The following is a 22,363-nucleotide window of genomic DNA, read 5'->3' as shown; positions in this document are numbered from 1 at the left end:
CCATCACATATATTGGAAATGCACTTGCACTTGAAATTAATTTATTTTGCATATCATTAAAATGCTGAAATGTGTCAAATATTTTTATAATCATGAAATCACTTGAGATAGACTATATTGAAAGTGCAAGATTCCTATTTCACATTACCATATTTGTATAGCCTAATACATGTTCAGATGGAATACATTTTTAAACATGCAGTAGGTGCAGTGCAATCATTACAGTAATTTTTTTTTTTTTTTTCTTGACCCCACATTACGTATTCCAGTATTTTATACACTGTCATCCACAGCACAGGGGAAACAAACACAAGACCTAGCTAACAACACTACATTCCCAAGTAAAGATGCAGCATCAGCACAATAATCTCAATTCACATGTGCTGGCTGTGTATCACCCATTTGTGTGGCTACCCTTTGAGATCTTTCTAAATGATGAAGCATAGCTTCATCGCAAGCTAGGTTTAAGATAAAGACAATCGACAAAATACCTTCAAATCTGACCATTTCATTGCATAAGGAATAGTGTTCTCAGTCCTTAATCCTTAGTCCTGCTGATCTGAACTCACAATCAATGATAATTCTGTATTGCTGCTAGATTTGTCCACTAAGTGGCGCTGCTTGCTTGTTAGTCTATCTTAAAGGTACAATAGGTAAGATTTTTGTGTTAAAACATTGTTACAAGACCATTGTAAATTCCTTCCTATCACTGAAAAGGCTCACTGACATGTTGACTTACCCTCTGCCTGCGTTTATAGTAAATTTGGGTTTAAAAATATACCATTGATGGACCGACACTGTACCAAAACATTGGTGCATTACGGTACCTACAATAGGTCATTTCGGACTTCTAATGGTCAAGTGAGGAATTGCAGCAACAAACACCCACAAACCACAATACTGTTTATCCTTTCCCCTTCTCTGTGAATGCACTGGTATTGCACTGATTTTGTCAACATGCGGCCCAGAATTGTGCCAATGACAGTCAAGGAAGCCATTATCAGGCTGAGAAAGAAGAAAAAACAGTCTGACAGATCAAAAACACTCTTCTAGAAGCAGTTTTGGATGTGGACCACTCTGCAAAAGTTTCACAAACAGATTTACAGAGGCTAAACTGCAAGACACAAACCACTAAGTAAGTTGCAAAAACGGGTTATAGCTTGCTAAGAAGTACCGAAAAGAGCCGAGTTCTGGGAAAAGGTCTTGTGGCCCAAGGTACTTTCCTTCCCTCAATGAAACCTGGAAGGCAGCAGCTTTTCAAACTAGAAAACAAATTGCGACGGGCTTAGCAAAATAGCTAGCTCAGTGACAAAGATACATATATATTTGTTAAACAATACAATAATGAAAAACTGCCTGCAAAGAAATATGTACACATGTGGTTGGCTGAGCTGAACCTGCTGCCTTCCAAGCATTACTGTCGGGAAGCAAAGTAACAAGGGGCCACCCTTTGTGCCAGGCAGCCAGGACGATGTCTTTATATGGTCATATGGTAATGAAGCCACATTGCATGCTGAAATGAACCCAAATGTAGTTCTTTAAAAGAATCAGTCCCAGGGGAGACATTGAACTATTCAAACCATAATTTTTTTTTTTTTTTTGACTTTATATTTCCACAAAGAATATCGGCCTCTTTTTGGGCTTGGAGGGCGGAGTTTCAAGTTATTTTTGGAACCAGGCGTTGCAGTCCACTCTAGCACACTTTGAGAGGCTTGTTGTCGGCGCTTACCAGGTTTACACTCCATGCCAGTTGGTGGCGGTAATGCGCAATTTCTTAGTTTTGACACCCACCGTCATAAAACACATAAAAGAAGAAGAAAAGTTTGAGCGGGCGATTTGGAAACTGTGGGTCAGTGAATATAGTACTTTCGAGAGTACAAGAGAGGCGTATTGGTTTATTTTAATTATTTGTGTTTTTTGGAAGACATCGCGGAGCTTGTGCTTTTCATATTTATCGTCTGTGAAGCATATTCAGGTAGGCTGCTAAAACATTATCCTTGCAATGTTTTATGGACGAAAGTATTAAGGCTATTGTTGTTAAGTTAACTTGGCTAACGTTAGCTAGCTTACGTTACAACTAAAGCTGACATTGGTTCTTACCCAACAGACCAAATATCCGTGTTGAATTCCCTGTCAGTTATATTAAACTCCAAAAACGAACGCTTATGATAAAATACGGTGGATAATGCTTCCACCAGCTTCTTAAGAAAGATCATAGAGTCGCTGACGTTAGTTGCAAAGCTAACAAGACGTCATGCCAATAACGTTAATGTTTGCCAAGTTACAACACGTTTTGGGCGAAGTTGAACTGGTCGAATTATTGTGACCGTTAATTTTGTTTTGTCTAATGTTTTTATTGTTGCTTGTTTGCCCTGTTATACAACGTTACTTGTGGGGTTTATCCGTTGTGTGAGAATGTTGCCAACACTAGGGTTACAGCATTCTCTAACGTAATATCTGCCAATATCTGTCAAAACTTAAAACGATTTGTGCTACCATTGTGGGTTATTTAAAACAAAATAGAATATATTTAGTCTCAGTAGTCTGTTACAGTTGGCCATCTTGCAACCCAACGTTGACGTTTCTTGGTTCCTTACCTAGGACAGGTCACTTGGTTAACATCAATTACTTTGGTACGTTAATTAATATTGCAACGATTTGTTTGGTTGGCAAATATTATTTTGTTTTGATCAAACTCCGTTTTTTTATTTTGAAACCTGCCTTCAAGTTGCAGACACGTTTTTTTTTTTTTTTTTTCCCCGAGGCCAATGTTGCCAGATTTGAAAACGCTGAACCCTCCCCTTCAGAGCCTTAAACCCGCCCAATCTTGAAAACGTAGCCCAATCAGGGCTCAACAATTGCCCGTGGCAAGTAAAATCATCCGTCCGCCAGCACTATAAAGGAAGCAGTGTTAGTTTTTTTTTCTTTTTTTCCTGACAATCCGTTCATTGAGCAATTCTACTTATATAGCCAAGCGAGCCATGTAAATATGTTTACAAGTGTCAATGCTAAGAACCCCCTCAATGCACATTAAAATGGACTAATCCGGTTTTGCGTCGTGCCACATCCAGCCAATCGTATTTTTGTCTCCAGAGTGAGAAGTTATTCAAAATGTCGGCGAAACAACAGTAGAAGGCTAAGCAAATGCGAAATTGTAATGAATGATTCCAAGGTCTAGGTGAATGCTTGATTCAGATTGGCTGGGCATGTGTGCGTGAAGAAGTGACCACTGCACGCCCGTGGCAGTCAAACGCTTCTAAATTCAAACGCTGGTTACCGTTGACAATGTCAATATCCGCTTGCGATCGCAGAAGCTGATAGACTTGTTTTGCATCATATACAATGCTGGTACAAATTGCGGAGATACTGCTCTTTATCCTTACGTTTTAAGGGTACTAAAAGTCTTTATCTGTATCCTTTCTTGTTTTCTCAAAGCCATTTTCATCTGTAAAAAAACTATTGGCTGTCTTTTTGACCGCAAGTGGTCATAAGACTGAATGTCTGTCATTTGAAATAAGGCCAAAAAGGATTTTTTTTTTTTGTATTTATTTTACCGTTTTATGTCAAAATACTGGAGAAAGAAATGTATGTTGAAGTTGATTTAAAAAAACTTCCAACAGTAAGGCGTCGGTAAAGGGTGGGTGGAAAGGAAAGCCCATAGACTACAACATCTCTAGTGGAAGGGTGTTGAGCGTGATGGTGGAAAGCCAATAATTAGTGATCTACAACAGTGCAATTCTGCTTTAGATAAGTAATGATATCTCGGCAATATCAACCATATTTTCTGGAGATGGTGCTGAAATCATAACCTAACTTAGGTGCAAATGTAATCTATTTTGGGGTGAACATAACAATTGTGTAAAAGATGCAACTGGTGATGCAGTGATATAACAACCATTTCTCGACAACCGACGGCAATGGCAATATCGCAAGTCAAAGTAATTGGAGGCGTGTTATTTAGTGCAAACTTTGTTGCCCCATATCTCCCAGCTTAACAATCCAAGATCAGTGTAACTTCGGTTCCTGGCATTTCTCATAAGTATGCATTACATTACATGTCATTTGGCTGACGCTTATATCCTACTTAGTTACAAATCAATTTACAGTTGATTGATTGGACTCCCCTGGAGCAATGCCTTAAGGGCCTTGCTCAAGGGCCCAACAGCAAGGTTGGTGGGATCGAACCACTGACCTTGCGGTTCCCAGTCATGTACCTTAACCCCTATGCTACCCAGTATGCAAAATCGTATTAAAATCCACGACGGTGCGGTACGAAAGTGTGTTGACCTGGACTTGACTGACCCCCCCCCTTCCTTCTCCATCAGGCAGACATGAAGACCCTTCTGGCTGCCACAAGCTCCCTCCTGGAGATGTTTGATGTGAAGCTGCAGGAGTTTGGCAGTTGTGTGGACAGCACTCATATGGTGTGGCTGGAGGAGATCCAGCAGGAGGCCAACCGCATGTTCTCCAGGTGAGAGTGGGTCTGGGAAGGGCTGTGGCTAATGCGTTGTGTTCTTAATACAATAGGGACGACATCGGCTCAGGCGGTTCGATCCCCCACCCAGGCTGTGTCGAAGTGTCCCTGAGCAAGACGCCTAACCCCTAAAATGCTCCTGACAGGCTGGTTGGTGCCTTGCATGGTAGCCAGTCATTGTTGTGTGTGTGAAGCATCAATTGTACAGCGCTTTGGATAAAGGTGCTATATAAATGCCAGCCATTTACCATTTAGTTTTGCAGTGAAGTAGATTTAATTAAAAGTTACTTCAAATACATAATTCTCTTATTGAATCTTTTTAATATATTTTGATTTTTATGGTGTAATTGATCACACAGCCTGCATTGATGCAGATATAATGGGCATTTGATCTCCTGCAAACTGAGTTGTGGATGCTTTATGATTTATTGTATTTCTTTCCTTCAGTGATTTCAACGCTGAGCCGGAGTTAATGCCAAAGACTCCGTCCCAGAAGAAAAGAACTCGGAAGAAGCGCGTTTCTGTGGGTCAGAATGAAAATCGCAGCATGAGACGGTATGTCACTGAGGGCTAGAGATTGTTTGAATTTTACAAATGGAAGCTGCTGTTGGGTTGGTTTATATTGTTGTCCATTTTAATACAGTTTCTGATGAATAGGAGTCGCTTCATTGCAAGGTCAAAGAAATGCAACACTTCATTTTCATTCTGTCTTGTGTGTGTGTGTGTGTGTGTGTGTGTGTGTACAACAAATGTACTTTATGTACTTTATGTACTGTATGTAATGACAGTAGCAATGTGTAATGACACAATGTTCTGTGTGTCTGTGTACACCTAGCCTGCATTTGATGTGTGCTTACTGCTGTTATATTAACTTTATGCACACATGTAGGCAATAAACAAAAGTTGAGCATGTCGGAAATGGGCCAATTATTAGCTTGCAAACAAAACTTTATGTGGCAAAACTGCTGCTCCTTTTCAGCTTCTCCAAAGGCAAGCGCAGTAACCTGCGGACCTCCTTGGTGCCCACCCTGAAGCTCATCTCCGAGGGCGCGGGCGACCAGGGCGCCTGCTCTCCGCAGGAGGAAACCGAGGAGAAACCAAAACGCAGCACCCGTCGCAACAAGCAGAAGCAGCCCGCGGAGGCAGAGCCGGGGGAGACGGACACTCCCAAAAGCACCCGGGACGAGCCCCAGCCCCTCCAGAGGAGCCTGGGTCAGACACAGCCACGCCCGGACGCCCGGTCCCCCGGGCAGCAGGAGGAGGCACGGCCGGCGGGGTCTCCCAGCCCCGCCCCGGCCCCTCCCAGCGCGCCCTGTGCCCCTCCGGAGACCCTGGCGGCGACGGTGAGGATCTCCGCCGCCGAGCGTCTCTCCGCAGAGCTCCGGGGACAGGACTCTCCCCAGGGACAGGACTCTCCCCAGGGCCGCACCGCCAGCAAGCTGGCCATCGCCCGGCCCCCGGAGCTCCCCTCCCGGCCCCCGGAGGTCTCCGCCTCGCGGCGGTCCTCCGTGCGCTACTCGCTGAAGGTCCGGCGCTCCCTGGTGGGGCTGCGGCACAGCATGACCCAGGAGTCCGTGCGCCGCGCCTCCCGCCGCTCCTTCCTGAAGAAGAAGGCCCGCATGAGCGGCTCCACCTGCAGCAGCAGTGCCAGCGGTGAGTCCAGGCCCGGGCTTTCAGCCCCGCGGCGCAGCGTAGCGCCCGGGCCGCCTGTAGCGTAGCGGTTAGGGCAAATGACCGGGACACGCAAGGTCGGCGGTTCGATCCCCGGTGTCGCCACAATGAGATCCGCACAGCCGTTTTGGCCCTTGAGCAAGGCCCTTAACCCTGCATTGCTCCAAGGGAGGATTGTGTCCTGATGAGTCTAATCAGCTGTACGTCGCTCTGGATAAGAGTGTCTGCCAAATGGCGTTAATGTAATGTTTTAGAGCCATGCTGAATGTAAGTGCCCAGTTATTGAACACTTGGTTCAAACTAACATTGAATGTCTGTCAATGCTATAGGATGTTATTTGCATGCCCTGTCACTTTCCCCTGCATGAAGTTGACAGCAACTGAACTTGTGTGTTGTGCCATGAACTCAGAAAACATCATTTGGTGTTTATAATCAGTGATGATCATTTGTGATCAGGCTTATATGTGCGCTTGTATTGGCTGCCTGACCTATTGCACTGCAACCCACAGATCAGTTTTGGTAAATTGAGATTATTTAAGGTACTGCCGAGCAAGAGGCTTCAAAAAGTCCAAGCCTGAGTTTGGCCTCTTCATTTTGGTGGATGGGACTACTGGGCAAAATGGATGCATTGGTTAATGGTTCTGCAGCTTATTTGCTGATCTTTGCTTCACTTGTGCAGTGGTCTGCGTAGAAATGGAGGAAGAAAAGGTTGAAGACGAAATGGAGAAGTGAGTGTTTGTCTACATAATATTCATCCATATTTTTACGTACGGTTTGTATTAGGGGTGTGAACATTTAAACGGTAGCTTTGGCATGCTCTGTTAAACGCATTACATCAACTGTATTGACAATATTTGCGTTAGCTTTTTCTTCTCTGTGTTTTCCTTTCATTGCTAGTATTTAATGTCATTTTGTCTTCTGCACATTGCAGTGTGTGTGAGGAGCCAGCAGAGAGCGAAAACGATCTTGTGGACCAAAAGGTATGTCATTGCTGTAAAAATAGATTTCATTTATTCCTTGGTTTCACATAACCGATTGTCCAAGACAGCCAGGCACCTTTTAACTGCCGTATTGGGGGCTGGGTCCTTGGTCCTGTGATCGCTGACTGAGTTAAAATCACAGAAATAATTGATCAAGGCTGTATAGCACACTGAGACACTGAACACACATAAATGACACAGCCTTGGCCTGCATTGCTAAAGCATTTCACAATTCCTAAGAATCCTAGGAATCATGATAAAAGGGAGCTTACCTTTAAAATTGTAGGATATTTTTAGAAGATCCTGCCTCAGAGTAGGACAGGGATGGCCTTATAGATAGCTACTTACTTGTTTTAGTATTTCAGCATGGCTAAGTGCTAGATTTTCTGAAGTGCTGCATACATCTTTTCTGCTGGTGGTGTCAACTACCGCAACCAATTTCTGTTACAACGGGACCTAAAGCCATATCAAACCCTGCCTCCATTTTCTTGCGATTGCTACTTTATAGCCATAATGCAGCCCAGGTAAATTCAGTTTATTCAGTCACAAAGGGGGTACAAAAACAGTCTGCACATGCGTTCTGTCTCTTGGTCGCAGGAATTTCTGAATGCGTTTTGTGTGATTTCGTGTTCTTTCCTGCTCCCGCCAGGTTGCCGAGGACGTTGTGTCTGAAGCCAGCGATCCTGAGGGCGTGCGGCGTTTTACCCGCTCGATGGCTCAGACCACCCCGACCCCGCCGCAGAGCGCCAGGAAAGGGCTCGCGCTGGACAGCGACGGTAGCCCAGCCGTGTCAGGTACGCCGGCCCCGCAGCCAGATTCTGCGTGCTGCCGTCCCAGAACGCATCGGCCAATACAAGCATGAGTGTAAGGTTGGAGTTGAATTCACTCGTTTTTACTACCCATGGCTCAAAAGACTTGACAGCACCCCGAGGTGAGCACTTGCTGCTTACACTGCGGATTATGAATTGGCGACACTTTCTGTGCGTCAGAGGACACTAATGGAAACCGAATCACACTTGAATTCGCTATTTCAACTGCTCCTCTTGGAGTCATTGCAAGGAGTAATTTTTGAGGCAATTAAATAAGGGAATGATTAGGTGGCAGGTTGAGGTTTTTTTTTTTTTTTTTTTTTTTTTTTTTTTTTTTTTTTTAGTTGACACTTTTATCCAAAGTCACTTAGTTGATGTGGATCTTATTGTGGCTACACTAAGGCTTGAACCACCAACCTTCTGGGTTCCTGTTGTGCACCTTTAGGCACTAGGCTACTGGTTACAGCTTTAATGACCACAGTGAGTCAGGACCAGGGTTTAACCTCTCATCCAAAAGGCGGTCTAAAAAATGCAAAGGGTCCCTTTTTTCCAGTTTTGTAATGCTTGCGGTTTTAGTAAAATTTATGCAATAATCAAACATGCATAGTTCAGTGTAAAATAGTTCACCCGTTTACAGAAATAATCATGTTATTAATTGAATAGTGTTAATGTGCAGTATTGAGTACAATTAATTAACAGCGATGAATGCCAAATACCAGCATTATGTACGCACATATCTGCTGAAAAGCATGAAGTATATATTAAAAATCTATAAGCATTTTCAGCATATTGGGACATCATCAGAAGAGATTAATGTTTTCACAAGTTACTGCCAGCAGTCATCAGTCCAGTTGGCATTCATACTAGTCTCATTCTGCAAAGGCAAATTTCTCTGCATAGCAATATGGCAAAGCTTGTACTGTGACACCAAGACTGGGGATCAGTTGGAATATTATAGATTTGAATATGCTCTCTGTATGGTTCAGATATCTTGTCAGTCAAGTTCGTTTTTTTATTTATTTATTTTTAATCCTCTTGCATGTTCCTGACATCCTAACCTAGATACAATATGTAATTTTGGACTTCTAACAGTCAAGTGGAATGGCAGCAACAAACACCATAACACTGTTTATCCCTCCCTCTTCTCTGAATGTGCTGATGTTGAAACACCATTGCCTGTAGCAATTGGAACCAATGATCAACCAATGAGCTTACATTGTACAGTTATACAATGTTTTGGTAGAGTGTCGGGCCGTCAACTGTATTTTGAAATCCGAATTTAAGGACTATAAACACAGGCAGAGGGCGAGTCAACATGTCTGAGTCTTTTTTTCAATGATAGGGATTTACGATGCTCTTCTAACAATGTTTTAAAACACAAAAATCTGACCTATCGTACCTGTAATTCTCTGCAGACGATGGTGGAAAGAAACCGGCAGTGACGTCCTCTAGTCTGAGGTGAGTTTTCCGCCCGTTAATGGAGCCGCTCGGTGGTTTGGGGCAGTGGGAGGGAAACGTTGGTCAGTTTCTCACCGTGTTCCCTGCCCGTTTCCTCCAGGGCACAGCCCAGCTTCAAACGCAGGGCTGGAGAGGCTGCGGAGGAGCTGGCCAGCCCCAGGAAGAAGTCCAGCCCCCCCAAGAAGACCCAGAGTGTGAGCACTGCTGCTAGAGAAACCGTTCAGTCAGCCGTTCAGTGTATAAAACATGAAGGGAACGGTCTGATTGAAAACATTTATTTGGCCATTTTCCCCTCAGAACCATACACCTAAATTAATCTATTTGTTGTATGATTGGCCGAAATGAGGATTCAGCTTGTGTGTCGATAGCATTGCGCATATCCGCTAGTTAGCTGCAGATTTAATGGGAATTTTAGTTGTAGAGATTTAGGCTGTTGTGAACTCTTTTGGATATACAGCATCAGGGCAAGAAACTGATCCTTGACTGTTTATGACTTTGTTTCTCTCTAGGCAATTAGGCCCAACATGAAATCATTCCTCCATACTGTGCAGAAGAACCAGCTCCTGATGGCTCCAGGATCACTGAGTCGTAGCACTGTTGTCAAGTCCTTCATCAAACACACCACCCCCCTGAGGACGGACCTGAAGGTCAGTAAATGCACCCCTGCTGGCCTTTTTAAAATGGGGGGGGGGGGGGGGTGATTCATTTCTGCTTTGGCATTTGCTATGTCAAATAGTTCATTCGTCCATGCATGTTCACGCACTGAAATGACAGTAGCTGCCATTTCTTGTTTGTTTTATTTACAAAAAAATATATAAACTCGCTTTTTAAAAATGTCGTATTTGTTTGTATGATATGTGCCATAAAAATGAACTGACATTTCGCAAGCCGGGTAGGATGACGCGTAATAACGGCTCACAAAATGGCTACATATTTTACATAATTGGGGGAATTGAAGTTCCCTGCCATCTCTGCTTTCTGAATCTGGCCAGTGCTAAATTTTGTGGGTTGGGTTTTCATAGTATGTGGGTGTGAGCATGATGAAGTCACCCAGAAACGTCAACATACATGGTTGTGCACTACGCTGGGGGAGTGAAGGAGGGTAGAGTTGAAGCAGTTTTGCTCGTCTTCTTTGATAATTGCACAAATATCGGTTGCAGGGTGGTAGTGGAGTGAAAGTATGCATTTTTCATTTTTCAGAAGGTTGCTCAGATGTTGCAATGATTTGGGTTTGCTAGCTACTTGCAGTTGTATTTTGTATTTTCATGTACAATTTTTATTTATTTATTTATTTTTTTGCGAATCTCTACCCATATGTAAATTTTGTCCTTAAAGGTCCCATATTGTGTATTTTCCAGTGTTTTATTTTAAGTCCCTCTATCCATTATTTTAAGTACCAAGAAATTGATTAATTGAATGAGATTCCTTGGCCACATTCTTGTCCATTCTTGTCCGACAGTTTCGAGTTACCAGCTCCACTCTGGGGGTTTAAGTGAATTGATGCTTTTGTCATTTTTACATCCATCTATTTTGCTGTTGGGATTTGATTGCCACCAGTTCTGTTTTCATGGTTTTTTTTGCCCCTTTTCCCCTTTCCTCTCCCTCTCAGCCAGGCGGCGGTTTGGTGGTAAGTGTGTTTGTTCTCTGCTCTTTGAACAAGTCACTTGTGCTTTTCCCCAAACCAAATGTGGGGGTGCCTCTTCTTGGGGAAATGCTTTTGGCTCAGGCTTTCCTTGTTGGTTGGTGTGGCCAGTTCTTATCGGTTAACCGGTAAAACAATGTTTGGTCGTTAACTTTGGCCCACGTACAATTCAGAAAACATTTTGAATCATCTGACAGTGCATCCAAATGGGTACTTTACTATCTTCTGAAAGTGATATCTCTACCTTAATTATATAGTTTGCATGCAGGATTATCCCTTATATTTTTTTATTTTTTTTTTATTTATTTTTTTACTCCAGGCTCTCCACGTGAGGCATTAAATCTTTTTTGTAGGCATTCATAAAGGCACAGTGCACTGTCATTTATCTTTCAGTAATTTCCCCATTGTTTCGCATGTTTCTGCCTCTTGGTTAACCGATAACTAAAAGAATCACATCGCTTACCCTTATGCGCAGTGGTCATTTGTCTTGAGTGTCTCACTTTAGTGGTGTTTCACTGGGAATGAGAATGCTTGTATCACAATTAACTGGTGAACAGTCGGTGGGTGTCTTGCATTGTAACTATCTGTTTTGTACCAGTTATGGAGTGCCATATGAGAAGCTATGTAAGTGGTAAACTGCCTTTGTCATGGATATGACTCAAAGGGCAAATGGCTGTGTAATGACTGATTGTGTAAATTGGTTGCACTAGCCAAATTATGGCCCTGGTTCTTTTTATATTTTATCTCCATATTCATTTATTGTATTAATTTATATTTCCAGTAAAAGTATTACTTTGTAAAGAGAGTGTTTTGCCGATCTGAGTTGAGGGGTTATTCAACCTGTAACATAATGTGGCCAAATGTTACATGGTGCATTTGTGTTGCTGTCCACACATGCCAGGAACACGCATGCGCCAATTTGCCCTTCCTCCTTGAAGTGCTCAAGCGTGTTGTCAACTCAGCTCCTCCGCTATTTTGCATCCGGCGGCATTCTCAGACCATTTCAATCTGGTTTCTCCGATCACAGCGTAATTTTGAAACCTTCCTGGTCATAGTCACAAGTGATCTACCCATAGCTGCTGACTCGGTTTATCAACATGCTGCTGTTGAATCTTTAATTTTATTTATTTTTTGATAGTGAATCAGGGCTCACGCACAGAATGGAGAGTATCTGTGGGGATCACTGCTGTTGCCTTGTAGTGATTTAAATCTTACATTAGTGACAAGCTTGAGTTTGTCAGCACGGGCACTGTCAGTCAAGCCCTGTGCCTGTCACTCGGTGTGCCTCAAGGCTTTATGCTGGGCCCACACAAATCTCTCAGGCATCACAGTGGTAGTGAATTTGTCTCTCCCTGAACTCACTCGCTGTCTAGAAGAAATCAAATGTTGTCTGGAGCAATTTGCAGTTGTCCCTCTATCTGATGCACAGAAGCTAGTCCACACTTTTATGACGTCACACCTGGTCTAGTTCAGTGTGCTGCCGATAGGTGTCCCCTACATTTTCAAAGGGTTCAGAACTCTGCCACTAGAGTTCGTACCTACACACATGCAATTGGGCACATATCCACAGTACTGCAAAATGTCAACTGATTCCCTGTCACATCGTGGGTCGAGTTGAACGTCCTTTTTACTGACCTAGAAGGCTCTGTCTGGTCTTGCCTCCTGCTGCATTTGCAAATGCTCCAGGCAGCCATCTTCACACCTCCCGGTTCTAGCACACTTACTGTACCCTCCACCAAGCTCCACTTGATCGGCGACTGGGCTTTCGGTGTTGCTGCGCCCAGTCTCTGGAATGTCCTACCCGTGACCTACCGGCTGACTCCATCCACTACAGAACGGCTAAAAACCTACTTCTTTTAGTAAGGGCCATCCCCATCAAGAACGATAACTATAACAATGACTTTAAATATGCTGTGTTAAAAATCGTTCTAACTCAGGTGATGGAGTCCACACCACCCCCAACTATAACAACAATATCTGTGACGAACATTACTGTTGGGATCGTTTTCAGAGCTGAATGAACGATAACGCACCATCAGCCTATTCAAATCCAACCAAATTTACAGAGCGTCACGTACAAAATGGCAGGTGACATAGCCGAGAGACGACTGGAAGTTATTGTTCAGCTGTGTGGATGCTCTTGTTGTCGTTACAGGTATAGTTCTTGGTGTGGATGGGCCTTAACACTGTTGTACATTTACACAGGAGAGTGTTATGTAGTGGTAGTGTAGTGTTGTACACTTACACTGAAGAGTGTTATATGTAGTGGTAGTGTTGTACACTTATAACACTCTTCTGTGTATTGATTATGCTTCTCTTCTGGTTGCTTGTAGATAGTGTATGTGTTGCTTTTTCTTATTGTTTTACTCATGGTGTTCTTGTTGTCTTTTGTATTATCGTACTGTACAACACTTTGAAAAGCACTTCACAAAAATAATTATTATTAAATTATTAAATAGCTTTCCATAATGCATCTTGCAAAACCATGTTATATTGTTCTCTAAACCTTACTAATGGTTACTCTGTTTCTCCAGATAACCAACAAGTATTATTGTAGCTGCACTGTCTAAGTAGTGTGTTAGCTTGTAGTACTTCACCAACATTAATCCAGTATGTGTTAAAGTGAAACCTACATAAGGGTCCAAAATTTTATCTCGTTAATAAATTCTCCCTCTTTCCCAGGAAAGGGAAAGGTTGCGTCTGGAGGCTTTAAAGAAGAAACAGGAGCAGGAAATTGAGAGAAAGAAGAAACTGGAGGAAGAAAAAAGGAGAAAGCAAGAAGAGATGAAAAGGTCAGGTTTCTTTATTGAATTTTTTTTGGTGAGCTATTAGGCTAGGCTGCTTCTTTCTGGTGCAGTGCTTGTGTCATAACATGGCCTCAAGTGTCTTATCACTTGAATTTAATTTTGATGCTGATGTGAATCCTGATAATTATACAATTTGTGACCAATTTGTTCAAGTTATGGGCCAAATCGTCTGAAAGGAAGACATTCAAAACACTGAAGTCTTCTGAGCGACCGGTGCGTCTGGTTATTTCTGCAGGAAGAGGGATGAGCGTCTCCGAAAAGTGGTGGAGGCGCGAGTGAAGGAGGAACAGAGGGAAGAGGAAAAGAAGAAAAAGATTGAGCAGAAGATGGCTCATATGGAAGAGAAAAACGATAAGGTGGGATTTATGGAAAACTACTTTGTTTAATATCGTTCATGATCCTGGTTGTTTCCTGAAGTAAAAACATCTGGTTGAAAATAAATACATAATGTGTTTTAAATCTAGGCACACTTTGGGGAAATTAGTGATGGTTTAGCATTTGGCTGAAAGCCAACAGCTTGACAGCTCCAAACATACACAAATGTTTTTTTCCCCTCCATGTCAGCAAAATAATTGCGGTGTAAGAATTCCATTTTGTGAATTGAGGAAAGGTGGGAAAATGGAAGTGTTGACTGGTGATTTAAGTAAAGTGTAAAACCCTTGTTTGTAGTTGCGTGTGGAGCGCCTGGCTGAGGAGAAGGCCAAGAAGAAAGTTGCCTCCAAAAGGCAGGAGGAGCTGGAGCAGCGGAAGAAACAGGAGGAGGAGGCCCGGAGAAGGAAGATCTTGCAGGCTGTAAGCCCGGCCCCCCTTTATTGTTTGATACATTTTTTTTTATTTTATTTGATCAAACGATATTGCTGATGCGCATACGTTGTCATTTCAACTTCTAGGTTTATGGCAAAGAAATGCCCAGACTTTTAGAATTTTGCCACCATGAAATTTGAAAATATCCTTTGTCCTCATTACAACCAAAACCTTGGCTGCACTGTATAAAAGCCGTGGTTCCTGGAGAGCTACAGGTTCTGCTGGTTTTCGTAAAGGGTGCGCGGTCTACTTCACCCCGTAACCAGTACTTCAGTTTGCGTCTGAATGTGGGTCCCCCTCAGGAGGAGGAGGAGAAGAAGCAGCAGGAGCTGCTCATGAAGAGGCGGGCGGAGGAGGAGCAGGAGCGCGTCCGCAGGTTAGCCGAGGCCCGTCGTGCCCTGGAGCTGAAGAAGGAGCAGGAGCGGGAGCTGCTACGACAGCAGCAGGCGGCTGCTGAAAGGTCAGTCGTGCTCTTCACAAACAGTTACTGCGTTTCCTTCTCTATATATGCAATATATAAACCGTCAGGATCCCCTTTTAAAAATGTTGCATCTTGTCGACTTTGACTGACCTTCGTAAAACCGTGTTGGTTTAACGTAGCTCCTGGCCTGTTGGTGTAGTCCCGGCGCTGATGTTCTCATGCCTTATACCCGGGATCAGCAACTCTGATATTGGGGGCTGGGAACTGCTGGTTTTCCATTCTCCCTTTACTTGGGAGTTGGGTTTGAGTGCTGGCCAATTGGCAGCACTATTTTTTCAGTAAATTTCCCAGGAGAAGAGAGAACCAGGGCTGTGTTTGCGTTTGTGGGCCAGAGTTGACCGTCCCTGGTTAACAGGAATGCAGCCTGTGCTGGCGCTAGTTCAGACAAGAACACCAATGCAAGGACAGACTGGGGCCTGTGTGTATTGGGTTATTGGATTGGAGCCGGATGTTATTCTGTGCCTCTCAGGGAGCGGGCGGAGCGGGAGAAGGCTCTGGCCCTGCAGCGGGAGGTGGAGAAGGCCGCCCGGGAGAAGGAGCAGAGGGAGGCTGAGGAGCGGAGGAGAGCGGTGAGCAGAAACGCCGGCGGATTCTCCGCCCTTCTTAACCGCGCGCTCGTTTGCTATTGCGCTCGCTACAATGTGCGATCCTCCGTTTGCGCCTCAGGAGGAGCGGCAGAGGCAGGTCGAGCAGGAGAGGGCCGCCGCCGTCGCGGCTGCTGAGAGGAACGTCGTTACCATGGAGATCCAGGTGAGCCGGGGAACGGTTCAGACGCCGTGGGGTGCGGCAGTGCTTTTCTCTGTAGGATAGGGCTGCCCAACCCTGTTCCTGGAGATTACATTACATTACGTGGCATTTAGCAGACGCTCTTATCCCGAGCGACGTACAACAAAGTGCAAATCAAACACAAGAACACGTGCAAAAGTGGACCTGAGAGGACAGTACAGTTTCGAGTCCTAGTGTAAACATACAGAAATTCAGAACCCTTTAAGAGTACAATCAACTTTCAAACTAGCACACCACAGTTGGCAGCTAGAATACAACAATACAGCAGCCAATAAAAACAACAAGAGGTGCAGGTGTGGCGAGGGGGAGGCGCCAAACGGCACAAAGTGGCAGAACGGAGGGGTCTTGTTGGTGTATAGGTCTTGATAAGGGATTGAATATATACTGAGGCTGATCCTTTAACTGACTGGTATGCGAGCACCAAAGTTTTAAATTTGATGCGAGCCATAACAGGCAGCCAGTGGAGGTTGCTGAGCAAGGGGGCGACGTGAATGTCTGGGAACATTGAAAACCAGACGGGTTGCAGCATTCTGGATGAGATCTACAGTCCTGCAGGTTTTCACTCCAGCCATAACACTTCAACAGCTAAGGATCTCTGAGCTGTAGAATCAGGTGTGCCAAATTAGGGTTGAAGTGAACCTGCAGGACCGTCGATCTCCAGGAACAGGGTTGGGCAGCCCTTCTGTTAGACAACAGAAATGTAAAGAAGCAAAGGGGTAATGTTTGTGCCGTCAGCTCCTTGCATGACAGCCAATTGCCGTTGGGATGTGTGCGTATATACCGGTGAATTAGATGCATCAATTGTACAGCGCTTTAGAAAAAGGCGCTATATAAATGCAGACATTTGCCACTTATGCACAAGACATGAAATTCTACCCATGGCCTCGTGGCATTATGCAGATGATTAGTTTGTGACAAATTTGTTTTATAGTTTACACCCTGTGACCCTGTCGAAGATAATGGTAATAATAATTCTGGATGAAAGGATTGTGCTTGGCATGTTTTGTTTCAATTTGCTTGAATCTAAATGTTCACTTTAAACCATTGACTGCGCACTCAAGCGCTAGATAATTTTCAGGATACTCGCTGTCATTTACGTACACCAGACATTTTGTATTCGTTTGCAGTTCTCTCATTCAGTTGCAGTTGAGAAGCTAGATGGTTAACTCATCAGGCTACACTGGGAAAAAATATATATCAAGATGAAAAGATTGCCAACATTTTCAAGCAAAATGGCTTAGAACAAGGTAATATTTTCTACTTGAAGGGAAATTGTTTTTACATTACATTTCTTTCTCTTAGAAATCCGTCATGAAGACCCCTATGACTCCTATGGGGAAGGCTGCAGGACTTAATGTGACGGTGGATATAGAGGTAGTGTATCTCACTGAATATAACATTTGTTTGTGCATACAGTGCAGTCCATAAGTATATGGCTAGTGACACAATTATTCTTGGTTTGGCTGTAGTCCTACACATTTGTATCAAGGAATCTATTGGGTACAGTGAGCTATCAGATCAATTCCGAAATGTTTGTTGTATTCATACTTTTACCACTATGCAAAAATAAGTGTTGTGTACGTCTTTAAGGTTTGTGAATTCAGATTGAAGTGTGTTCAATTGAAATAAAAATCTTTGTTATTAGCTTATTTCATTTTTTAACATGCATTAACATAACATCAGCATATAATTTCTTTGAACTATGTATGAGCATAGCTATTGTTAAACCAAAGCCGCAAACCAACACGTGCTGACTGTTAGCTAGCCAATTTACATGCTTTTGTTCTGAAATATTAGCATGCCAACATACTCTGCAGTCATACAAGTTCACTATTCTACAGTTGACACAGCGGCTAGGAATACTCTCCTGGAAGAGACCGATGTCCCAGGTGGACACATCATTATCTTCGTTCATATTTGTGTAGCACATTTTGAATTAGCCCAAGTTACCAAAAGTGCTTCCTTTTCAGCTTCTAAATGGTAAAACATTTTTGTAAACACTGCACAACAGTGGGGATCACATCCTCTGAGATTCTGAGATTGCACAAACAAGGTTAGCGTTTGAGAGCCTTAGGATGCCTTGCTTTTCAGGCGGTTATAAGCAAGCTAAATTACTCGCTGCACCCATATTTTACTATACAGTAATTTGCGGCATAATCTGTAATTTGCAGTGTCATTTGATTGCATAAAATGGCTCCACGATTGACTACGCTGCTTTCTCTGTGGCTGCCAGTGCCAGACAAACCAGGGAGCTAACAATCAGGGAGCTAACAAGTCAGCGTTTTATACTGCCGTCTAGTAGCTATTCTTATCCGATTTTTACATTTCAAATGGGCAACCAATTGACTGAATAACAATTTGCATCCCTAAAGAATTGAATTCCTACACGGATCACCTGATACAGCCAGTCTGTTCTTTCATAGTCCGCCTCCACCCCCCCCAAATATAATGTGCTGGAGTAAAGTCTAAAATTCTGACTAAAATGTTAAAAGAAAAGCAGAACTTTCTACATATAATTCCATAACCATGTTGCAGTTTATCATTATATACTTTCACAGAATCATGCAAGTGATTTAATTGTTGAATTGTAGCAAAGTAAACAAAGTAATGTGTATGTGTTGTGGTGTTTATAGAAAATACTGCATATGGAAACAACATTTGTCATATCACTTGCCTTTATAAACCTATCTTGCAACAAGCCAATTTCCATTTCTGCAGTTATTGGTTAGCCTGCTGTTGGTAAACTAATCTAGAGGATCTTTTATCTCTGTAGTTCAGTTTCTAATTACTAGTTTCCCTTTTCCTTAACACAATGCTTTTTAAGAACGACCACTGAAAGATATGATTACATGTTTCTTTCAGAACTCTGCCTTAAAGACTCCAGTGGGGAAAGCTGGAGGACTCAATGTGACTGTGGATGTTGAGGTACAGTCCCTCTGAGTACAGGCACACACATGTAGTACTTCTCTATGGTCCTCTTTACACAGTTGTCGCAAACGTACTGAATATACATCACATCTTGTCATCTGAAGTGAATACTTATTGCATGTGCAGCATAACTAAACTAATTGAGCAGATTGAAGTAGGTCTTCATTCTTTACTGTTGAGTATGGAACACAATTCATACACATCTGAATAAGTAAATGCCCGTGGCTGCTATATCAACTGGTGGCATTTGTGTTGCAGTCAATGTGTTTGTAAAATCTGTATTTTCCACTTGTGGTGTCTGGTGTGACAATCCTACCAAGTATTCCCATGTGACCCATGCACAAATGTGAAATGTAAACATATTTAAATTTGGTTAAGTATGTTGCTCAATATTACCTTGTCACATGACATTGGTTGTCTCTAGCTAGTTGGCCAGTGAATATTGTGTAGCTCCTAATGTACATTTAAAAAATTATTTTGGAAAAGTTGCATATATAGGTAAAACCAAACGCCCCTGAAGTGTGCAAAAATGAGTTTTTGAAAACTATTGTGAAACTAAAATTAGCAGGCTTGCTCTTAAGACAAACTAAAACTAAATGGAAATTTTTAGAAAATATTAAAGCATTAAAGGTACAATAGGTATGATTTTTGTGTTAAAACATTGTTACGTTACCATTGTAAATACCTATTCCTAACCTTGAAAAAGGCTCACTGACATGTTAACTCGCCCCCTGCCTTGTTTATAGTCCTTAAATTCGTGTTTCGGAACATTCAGTTGACAGGCTCTCTGTACCAAAACATTGTATAACTACAATAATTCAAGCTATTTATTGGTTTATTGGTTGAAAATTGGTTCTAATTGCCACAGCCAATTGCATTTCAACATCAGCGTGTTCACAGAAAAGGGGGAGGGATAAACAGTGTTGTGGTTTGAGTGTGTTCGTTGCCTATTGTACCTTTTTTAAAAGTATTAAATTTAAATTGAGGATGCCTGCAGACACCCTGCTGACTGGTTCTTTCATCCTCAGCGGTCTTCTCCGCAGTCCTACCAGATAACTCCCAAAGGCGGGAACAAGCCTCTCATTCTCAGTGCCAACCCAGAGGACTACGGAATGGACCAGAACAGCGACGATTCCACCGACGATGAATCTGCACCTCGGAAACCAATCCCATCTTGGGCAGAGGGTGAGCGTGACGAATGTCGTTGTCTGCTTGTTTGATTTTTTTTTTAATTTTTTTTTTATTTTACTATCCAGTTTGTATGCAAAGCTGACTAGTGGCTTATAGGTTTGGTGAATTACTTCATGTTGATGCCTGGTGTTTGCATTGTAAGTCGGTCTGAATGTACTGTTTGGATACATTCAAATCGACCTATACGATGTGCTACAAATCCCAAAAGATCAGAATTGAACCGTGCCACATGCACATGATCTGTGGATGTGTATTGGTTGAAATGTGAAGTTGTGGTCACATTGCGGAGCGGTGTTTTTCAATGTTGACATTTTTTCCCCACTCCGAATCTTTGGTCACACTGGTTCAGCTGCACTCAGTGTGAATCTCCAATAGAAAACAATGAAAATGTATAGTTGGCGCTATTTTACACTATTTAACAGGTGCCCGGTGGACACTCTTAACTCGTCTACTGCTTTTAGCGAACATTTCTTCTGGAAAGGCATCTAGTCTGAACTTGATTTAATGATTGCTGGTTTCCTAGCTATGACTGCCAGATGATTTTTGACCAGTGATTTGCATAAGTACCATGTTCCTTTCTTGATCTGTGATGAGAATTGTACTGTAGTTGGCATAGCAATTCTGAGCCGTAGGTTCCCTCGGCAGATTTCCCATGCATTTATACCCTAAAAATGGGTAAAAATGACAACACAGCGGGTACAGTAAAAGGAGCACTAAAGAAGAACAAACAGCAGATACAATAGCAATATACATAATGCCAATAATAAAAGGGGATGAAGGAATACCAAAAAAAGGAATAAAAGGGCATTATAAAATGCAGGTAAAAGTAAAAATAGAGTAAATTAGGGGGAAAAGGCACATCACAGAAAGCAGTTTTATTAAATTGGGTTTAAGACTGGTTTTAAAAGCAGAGGCTGTATCAGTGGAACTAATATTGTATGGAAGGCTGTTCCAGAGCCTAGGGGCCATTACAGCAAAAGCTCAATCACCTCGACTTTGGTCTCGACTCTGGAACCGCCGAAGTCTAAGGCTAGTAGTCTAGGGGCCTCTGAGGACAGTAGCTCACTAAAAGTTCACTGACATATTTATGGGTGCCAACTCTTGTTAGGGAGTTTAACTTTTTGTTTTCAGAATTAAGTTGCATCTGTTCATCTTAACCATGCATGTTAAGCAGTCATTTGCTTTAAAAAAATAAATAAATAAATAAATAAAAGCATGTCGCTAACTTTTGATATATTTGTTTTTTCCGTTTAGGTCGGCAGCTCCAGCAAGCAATGCTGCAGCAATATTTCCACCCATTGGATGTGGACTCTTGCTTTGGGGCGATCGAGGACCCCAAGCTGGAGCAGATCTTCAACAAGAGCAAGCCCCGCTACTTTAAGCGCACCAGCTCCGCCGTGTGGCACTCTCCCCCGCGAGCGGGCCATGCCGCCTATTGAACTGTCGCCCATCTTCTTTTTCTTCTGTGATGTTTTTTTTGTGTGTTTTTTCTTCTTTTTTAGCATCTTCCGTAAGTCAAATTTAATTCATCTTGTATCATTTTAATAAATTTTTTAGTTTATTCACTCTTGACTCTTAATGTTCTGTTTAGCTCAAAACAAATTCGAGGAGAAAATTGAATCTGATTCATGTACTTTCCACAAAATAAATAAAAGGATGCCCCTTGGAGAAATCCGGACTGAAGGATTATTGATTTCTCTGACTTTTGCATCATATCTCTGAAAGAAATTGACATTCTGTGTAAATTGGGGTTGCTATTCAAAATGACTGATTGTAGCTACAAACCCAGGACAAGGGTTTTGGTTGGTTGGTTTCACAGATTTTTAGAATTCAGTTCGAATTCTAGAGAATGGAACCGCTGTTCACCCATTCATACATGCTTACACACCAACGGCGATTGGCTGCCATGCAAGGACTGGATGAACTGGAATTAAATGACACAGAATCGCCACGTTTGGTCGGCTGAACACTTGAATCCTTTAATGGCACTGATTTAACATTATTGTAGGGCACAGGACAAAATTGACATTCACAAGCTTTAGCGCAGCCATTAATCAGCTTTGCAAGTGCGCTGGCTGTGAACTGAGTGCATTCCTGGGCCACTCTAGAGAATGAATATTTCTGGCGACATACTTCACAAATTAGTGTATAACCTTAAAGATATGGGTCAATAGATTAAATGTATACCCCCTTTCATTTGGTAACCATTTTAGTTATTGCCGTAATCTGCTGTGCAAATAAGATGGTCGTGAACTGACAGTGTATAGCCATGTCAGTTTGGGAGAAGCAGCAACAATAGTACATCGCATGTAACTATATTCAACTGTATTGG

General features: G+C 42.6%; 1 protein-coding gene across 2 annotated transcripts; it reads left to right on the top strand.

Annotated features, from left to right (window-relative positions):
* The first annotated feature begins 1,822 nt into the window (after nt 1–1,822).
* Nucleotides 1,823–21,703, top strand: incenp (inner centromere protein). Of its 2 annotated transcripts, XM_061224285.1 has the most exons (21): nt 1,823–1,975; nt 4,326–4,471; nt 4,922–5,029; nt 5,454–6,127; nt 6,825–6,873; nt 7,077–7,125; nt 7,775–7,919; nt 9,350–9,392; nt 9,493–9,586; nt 9,902–10,039; nt 11,002–11,019; nt 13,717–13,826; nt 14,077–14,197; nt 14,511–14,633; nt 14,948–15,105; nt 15,596–15,695; nt 15,793–15,876; nt 17,215–17,286; nt 18,775–18,837; nt 19,869–20,025; nt 21,286–21,703. In XM_061224285.1, the coding sequence occupies exons 2-21, from the start codon at nt 4,332–4,334 to the stop codon at nt 21,468–21,470; spliced, it is 2,631 nt and encodes an 876-aa protein (XP_061080269.1). In that variant the 5' UTR covers nt 1,823–1,975; nt 4,326–4,331; the 3' UTR covers nt 21,471–21,703. The 2 variants fall into 2 exon arrangements, with proteins under 2 accessions (XP_061080269.1, XP_061080270.1); XM_061224286.1 differs by lacking the exon at nt 11,002–11,019.
* Nucleotides 21,704–22,363: the final 660 nt, after the last annotated feature.

This window comes from Conger conger, chromosome 16, assembly GCF_963514075.1.
Source record: "Conger conger chromosome 16, fConCon1.1, whole genome shotgun sequence".
Taxonomy (NCBI): Eukaryota; Metazoa; Chordata; class Actinopteri; order Anguilliformes; family Congridae; genus Conger; species Conger conger.
Note: the sequence above shows the minus strand (reverse complement) of the source record. Positions and strands in the feature narration are given on the sequence as shown.